Source organism: Fundulus heteroclitus, chromosome 10 (assembly GCF_011125445.2).
Source record: "Fundulus heteroclitus isolate FHET01 chromosome 10, MU-UCD_Fhet_4.1, whole genome shotgun sequence".
In the NCBI taxonomy this organism is placed as follows: domain Eukaryota; kingdom Metazoa; phylum Chordata; class Actinopteri; order Cyprinodontiformes; family Fundulidae; genus Fundulus; species Fundulus heteroclitus.
Genome location: NC_046370.1, coordinates 9,972,431 through 9,979,952, shown reverse-complemented (window position 1 = coordinate 9,979,952; position 7,522 = coordinate 9,972,431). Strand labels below are relative to the sequence as shown.

The 7,522-nt window shown below is 37.8% G+C and overlaps 1 protein-coding gene across 32 annotated transcripts in view; it reads left to right on the top strand.

The window, feature by feature from the left end:
* Positions 1–4,211: 4,211 nt before the first annotated feature.
* The window catches only part of LOC105928222 (calcium/calmodulin-dependent protein kinase type II subunit gamma), a 69,930-nt gene continuing 66,619 nt past the window's right edge, over positions 4,212–7,522 (top strand). For 13 of the 32 annotated variants that reach the window (XM_036141945.1, XM_036141939.1, XM_036141956.1 and 10 more), the window contains exon 1: positions 4,212–4,473. In XM_036141945.1, the coding sequence (XP_035997838.1) occupies positions 4,409–4,473 (65 nt within the window). In that variant the 5' untranslated portion in view covers positions 4,212–4,408. The remainder of the gene's footprint in view (positions 4,474–7,522) is intronic. The other 19 variants (XM_036141957.1, XM_036141951.1, XM_036141942.1 and 16 more) reach the window with 2 other exon arrangements.

Sequence of the window (7,522 nt, the reverse complement as noted above, 5' to 3'; positions counted from 1 at the left end):
TATTTATTGCACACTGCAAAAAGAGAACTAAAAACAAGTAAAAACATTTGAAATTAATGTATTAGCTCTTGATTTGAGCAGGTAAATAAGACATCTGCCAATGGAATAAGATTTTTGCACTTAAAATAGGAACAATTCATCTCCATCATCTTATTTCAAGTGCAGGATATCTAATTATCTTATTTTAGGGGTAAAAATACTCATTCCATTAGCAAAAAAAATCTTAATTATCTGCTCAAATCAAGGGTAAATACATTCATTTCAAGAAAATCTTACTTATTTTAGTTCTCTTTTTGTAGTGCAGTAATACAGTTTAAAATTTGGATTCATTTATTATAAAAATGAAAACCCAAGAGTCAGTTTATCAGGGAATTAGTTTCATATCTACAACCTTTTAAAATAAAGGGATCTTAATTTTAAAAAAAAATGTTATGCTATGTCCTCATAGTCAAGGAGAATATTGTTGATTGGGCAGCAGTGTCAAGCAGACATCAACACCTTCCACAAGGAAAGTAAGCAACAAAAGGTTCTTGCAAAATAGCTTGGCTATGTAGAGGAATGCATCCAAGCATAGTAATGGAAAGTTGAGTGGAAGGAAAACGTTGCCTGACCACTGACTTGTCACGTGAGGAATGAGAGACACTAGGCCCAACAGTGTTTTAATATACTAATATTCAATACTACATACTGCACAGTACATGGACATACCTTTCAGTTGGACTACATTTTTATGGTAAAATGCTTTTTTGTTGGTCTCAGGTAATATTTTAATTTTGGGAAAACCCAAATTTAGAATTCTGCTGAGGTTTGCACACTTTTTCACTTTTGCCTAGAAAGTTTCATTGAAACTGAGCTTTGTGATCCCTTCTTAGTAACTAAGTTTGGAGTGTAACTTGAGTAATTACCCCATTTGTGTCAAATATTTAATATCCTGGCTCATATCTTGAAATCTTGCTGCAATATTTCTACATAAATTAAAATGTATCAGCAATTGTGGCTCAATTTAACTCAAATATCACATAATTTACCAACGAATCATCCTCAAACAGTGACAAAATAAATACTGTATCTTAGTATACAGAGAATGTAAATATCTAGTTTCAACCATATTTTTTTCTATCATGTTATAATTTCTTGACATACATCTGTAAATTACCAGAATCCAGAGTAACATTCAGGCCTAAGCAGGTCCCAAGTTTATCCAACAATTGTAAAGTAACCAAAAGAGGAAAACAACATGAGACGATGCGAAATAATTTCAATGTCACAAAAGAAACAAGATACAAAATTGCCAGTATTTGCACAACAACTGCTGCAGAGGAATGAAAAGCTACAAAAATTAAGACACAAAGCAATCTTACAGTAGCAAGGAATGACCTCGAAGGGACGCAATTGGAAAAACAAACCCCATAATGTCACTGATCACACAAGAGGCACAAATAATAAAGTAAAACTTAATACAATAGAAATACCTTTATTGTCCCACAGTGGGGAAATTTGGGCATGACAGGAGCAAGACAGAAGACACTAAACTTACGCACAAAATTAAGTAAAATTTAATTTACATAAGCGGTAAAGCAGAACAGAAAGAACTTATTAAAAATGGGAAAAATATAGTTCAATTATTAATAGATAATACAACATTCAGATAAAAGTGAAATGTTCTTAAAAAGAATATTGAAATATGAAAACCTCTTGATCAAAATTAAATTGGGGATGATAAGCTAATTAATAGAAATAAAATTAATGTAATATTGTTACCACATTTTATCATGGAGTTAAAAAAAAAGCACAGGGAAGAAAAAACTAAATACAATACAGGGCATGAAACTGTAAAGACTCTTGTTCTATATGATAGATATAAATATATGATAAAAGAAAAAGATTAAATATTGATCACAATAGATTTAGACCTATTTCTGTCAAATAATTTTGCTTTATTTGAGTATGAGACCTTTTTAGATTTTGCATATGATCCTGAGTTGTATGTAATCATTTGTTATTCTACTAAATTCCTTTCAGTTTGTTCATATATGACCAATTTTACAAGACAAACAGACGCCAGTTCATATGAAGTTATATGGAATCCTGTTTTATTTCAATTACTCCTGCTTCAGTCCAAGTGCTGGGCTAAATGTTCTTTTTTGGGTTAGTTAAAAAAACAGTCAAAGAACAAAAAGTTATGTAAAAACTCACAACTTTGCATGAACTGGAATAACGACACACTGAAAAGTGACACAAAACAGCAACCAAGAGATACAATGAGTGCACTGACAAATGGATGGCAATCAAATAAAAACATGAAACACCCATGATTAGATATGAAACGACTCAAAGCACGCAAGGACAAACATAAACATACAACTAGTACCTGGCTTTGAAAACTGAAAACAATAGTATAAACTGAAATGTACCTTTAAAATGAACAAATTCACTGCAGAGGTAAAACAAAATGACAAATATTTTAGTCATTAAATGACCAAAAATAATGTCTGCTTGGTTTGCGTTCTTTTTTTCTTTTCTTTTTTTTGTATCTATGTTTGTTATTTCTCTGGAGGATAAGCGTGGTCTTCTGCACTCTTTGCCCTGAAACATGCTCGTTTCATAACCTGTCTGTAAGTACGTGTCTACTGCAGTTAGCTGTGCTCCAGGGGTTGGGTGTGTCCCAGCCAGTGCTGCGAAATGCTGTGGGGGTCTTTTGTGGAATATTTGGAGCATGTAAGAACAGAAAGTGGCTGTTTTTCAGGACTGCTCAATGGACCTGAAGACATCCTTACCTCCCAAGATGGCTACTTATCATTTAAGCTCTCAGCGAGCAGAGGGCCAGAAATGCCCTATTGCTGTCTGGAAGTGACAAAACAGCAAAGAAGCCGAGTTGGGGAGTAAGTGTGTGTGTGTTATGTGAGTCCAACAGCTGATCTTACTAGCTGGGTCTAGTCACATTATGTATATAAAAATGTGTAGCCATGTTACGAAGCCATCTTCTGAAATTGGCCTGTGGGATATATTGGAAAAGATACAGTGTCGGGAACTTTGTTACGGCAAGGGAAGGAGATATGAACTGGCTGTAATGCAGCTGAAAATGAAACAGATCAGGATGCACATCTGGAAACTTGTGCTTAGAAGCGATATTTCCATTTCACTCTGTATTGTTGGAGAAGCAAAATCGTATTGAAGGTTAAAAACAAAGGTTAAAAAAACAAAAACAACAACTATTGCTATCAATGGACAACCCAGCCTTCCAGTTGTTGCTTTCAAACATTGAAGACATAAAATATCGCTCCATGGCCTTGAAGTTGGTCTTTTGAGGATGCATTAAAACAAAAACTACATACATACTTCCATGTAAAAGGGAAGCATTTATGTACCCTACCTGTCACGACTCATTCAAGTGTTCTTCAAGAATAGGTTTGGCCATGAATAATTATTAAGTACCAAAGGCAGTTATTAAGAAAGCTACCATTTGTGTTAGCAGGCAGTTGTACATTGTACCTTATAAAGTGGCCAGGGTGTGTATATTCAACAGGATACTGTGGATATGTTGGGAAAATACTTCACATTTTGCCAATATCGTGCAGCCCCAAACTGTAGGTCTCCCTGCATGTCGTCGAGAAAAAGGCTTAACCTAGTTTTTTTTAAGTCTGAAAAACAACAGCCAGGGATCAGGGAAAAGCAGGGTCTTCTCTCCAGTTTACCCTGAAGCAAAGCCTGTTTCATAACCTGTCTAAAGGATGTGTCTGCTGCAGTGAGCTGTGTCTCCCAGAGGCTGGGTGTATCCCAGCCAGTGCAGCAAAAAAAAAAAAAAAAAAAAAAAAATGCTGTGGAGATCTTCTTTGGACGCTGGATATGTGGAGCATGCAAGAGCAGAAAGAGGCTTGATCTGGGTCTGTTTATTTTATTTATTTTTTTTTGTCCTCCATTCGTCTGCAGCATCTTGCCTCTTTCAGCATCCTCATCGAGGTATTTAGACTTTTATTTTATTTTATTTATTTATTATTATTTTTTTTTAAATGGCTGAGTCTAAGTGAAGCAAACATTTCTCAGCTACCCCACATTTTCAATGACTTCATTAAAACTGAAACCGCTGGTCTCATGCTGCACGTGCCAATTCTCGCGAGGATTTCGCCCCCCTTTTTATACGACACACACACACACACACACGCGCACACACGCCATCATCGTCACTCCTCCCCCTGCCCCTCCCTTCCCGTATCTGCTCGCTTCTCTCCTCTCTCTTCAGTCCTGCTTGCCTGTCAGAAAGGTGCTCCAGTATCGGAGGCTAGGCTATACCCTCCTCTCGGACCCCCCTTCCCCCGTACGAGAGCCAGCCGCCGTCGAATATTCCCCCCCTCCCCTCCTCTCTGCCCAGGGCTCGGGCTCCCCACCCCTCTTTCTCTCGGCTCCAGCCATGGCGACCACCGCTACTTCCACCCGGTTCACCGACGAGTACCAGCTGTACGAGGAGCTCGGGAAGTAAGCAGCATCGTGTTTGGCTTGTCGTTTTGTCCCCCCCCCCCTCTCCGCCGCCGCCACCCCCGCAGCTGCAGCAGCACCACCAGCCTTACGCCTGAACGTTATTTATGTTTCAGCCCGCTTAGCAGGTGGTATTTAGCACGAATGGCGTATTGGCGGAGTGTTTTTATTTATTTATTTAGACATTTTTTTTTATGGCGGTTGGGTTTGTGTGTCCTCGAGCTGGGGGCGGTTGGTGTCGTCGGCTAACCGAGCTAGCCTCTCCCCGCAGTAACGGACGGGTTCGGTTACTAGCCCGACGTGCTACAATGGCTGATATCGATAAACTGGCCCGGTTAGCCCGCTCCCGCTGCTCTGCCGTGGAGGAGGCGATAACCGCGCGGAGGAGGCTGGTGCAGTGACAGCTGCTCGCCCTTCCGTGTTCGCCAGCCGGTATTTTCTGGTCTGCCGGAGCCGCCAAGCGGGGCCCCGGGAGACTCCGGAGTCGCAGCCCTCTGACATTTAACCGGCCCACGGCTGCGTCTGACAGCTCCGTGCGGGCTCAGTGTACCTGCGGCTAACTAGGCCGGTCACTGTTGATATTTATCCCCCCCCCCTCTCACCAACACCAGAATAATTTGCGTAACCATGTTGGGCGACGTACCCCTTGAATTAGTAAAACGAGGAAGTTGCTCGTTGCAGGCTTCGCCGGGGTTGTGCTTGCCATGCGACGCTGTCACCATCAGTGTTGTGACCGTAAGCTTCCTCTCCTTATGGGATCTACCTTACAGCTGCCTCTCAGCTATTGTGGTCCTTTACCGGGTAGGAGGCAGGGGTGTGTTTTCTCGGTATTGTGATGACCGTAACGCAGAATTATGTGACCCAAATACTTCAGCAATTGGAATTTTATGACCACTGGTTAATGTTTTGTCCTACTTTCTGTCTCGCTGACCTCACCCTAAAGAAGGGCTTTGGACGGTGTTTCAGTGGTTAAAAACGTAAATAGTGGATGGGCACATTTTGGTAGGAGTGATTGTGTTTAGGACTGAAGCTACTGAATATTATATTATATAATATATAATATTTGGGTATTGAATAATCCCTCAAATAACCTGATATTAGGTACGTCAGCAATAGAGCTGCCACTGGCGAGTATTTTGTCTCATCAATTGTATGATTATTGTAAGCGATTACATATTTTTCAATAGTATATATATATATATATATATATATATATATATATATATATATATATATATATATATATATATATATATATATATTATTAATAATAAATAATAAACTGATAATATCCTAACCTTTTATTGTATGCCATAAAATGTTAAAAATTGCAAATCTTAGCTAACGTACGCAACATAACTTCATAACAAAAACATTGACACGGTCAGGTTAATGTCTGTCATTAATGAATCAAAGTTAGCAAAGTGCTGCATGGCAAGCCAACCTCTTGTGAAAGAGCATTAAAACTTTTCAGATGGTTATGAGATCATCTGTTTAGGTTAAAGTTTAAGACGGCTACTGTGTTATTAAAAGCTGCAATTCTGCATTGAAACCACTGAAAAGTATTTTTTTAGTGAATAATCTATCGTTATTATAACGTTAACTAATTATAACATCTAACTAATTACATTATTAGTTAGATGGATAAATGTGGGGTATTCTAGTTGTAGCAGTCCCTTTGTGCAGATAAATGCTTGTTGTTGTTAAATGTCATATTTTAGCAATTGAAAATATAAATGAGAACATTTTTTGCCTTTTTAAAACAAAAATATTGAGGTTTTGTTTAAAATGAATCATTAAATCATGAAATAAATAGAGATGAATCATTCCAGAGTTTAGCGCACGTGCACTAGTTAACCATGTGCTCATATTTGAAGTACTAACACGGTTTGGTTAAGTTTAATAACACGCTTTGCGCCTTTTATGGTTCTATGATACATCAAAAATTCCGACAATGGGTTTACAGGGTGAGAATCTTGAAAATATTTTTAGAATATTAAAAATCTCATCTCATCCGAGGTCATCCTATTGCCAAAAGAAACATTGAAATTGATAACTTTGTATTTTCACAATATTAATAAGCTTTCAAAAATTCTGCTTTTTTTAATTTTTTTTATCCTTTTGTAAACCATCTCTGGTCTGTGCAGAATTATCCGATCGTAATCCATCAGATGAAAGTTTGTAGCTTTAGAACTAGAAAGGATCAAATACAGTCCTGAGTCGTTGGGGAAAAAAAACCTGTAAAATATCCAGTAAGGTTAGCGCGGATAGGCTAGAAGAAAGTTGCAACCTTTTCATCATTAGTGGGTTTTCACAGTTCTCTGAAATCGTTTGGAGGTTGTCTTTTAACATTAATATAACAGTGGTGACGGCGTCTTCACTGGTTTTGTATTCAGACGCTGTTGTCCAGCATTGCGAGCAGTTTTGGAGCCGACACTGTCAGCATAACGACAGAACTCAAGAACTGCTTCCTGTCTTACTTCCAAATAAGAGTCTGAAACATAAACCGCGTCAAACTTAAACATATACACCTTCATATGCTGGGCTTTTGTAAGAGGGACCTCCTTTTAAAAAATAAATATGGGGCATATTTTAGAGCTGCAAACTACAGAATTGAAATATTAAAAAAAAACTGCTTTGCTGCAATAGTAGTAGTAGTAGCAGTAGTACTAGTATCATCCTTTTTTATTTAACCAGAAAAAAACAAGATTAGATTCCAACCTCTTTTCCAATAGTGTCCTGGCCAAGACAGCAGCATTAAAACATAGATTACCAATAAACAAAACCAAAGACACAGAGACATAAACAAGTTTCACATATCTAGAAAAAAAATTGTCAAATAGCCTGGATAAATATCAGTATTTGATAACATATATTTTTCATTTTATTTATGAAAATTTAGCATTTTGGGCTGTGATGCTAAAGCTCTGACATTTGTGAGGAAATTATGATTAAATCAAAAAAAGAGGCGCATTATCTATCAGGGAAAAGTGATTTGATCACAATCGGTATTGTCAGCAAAACTTAGCAAAGGGATTGTTATCACGTT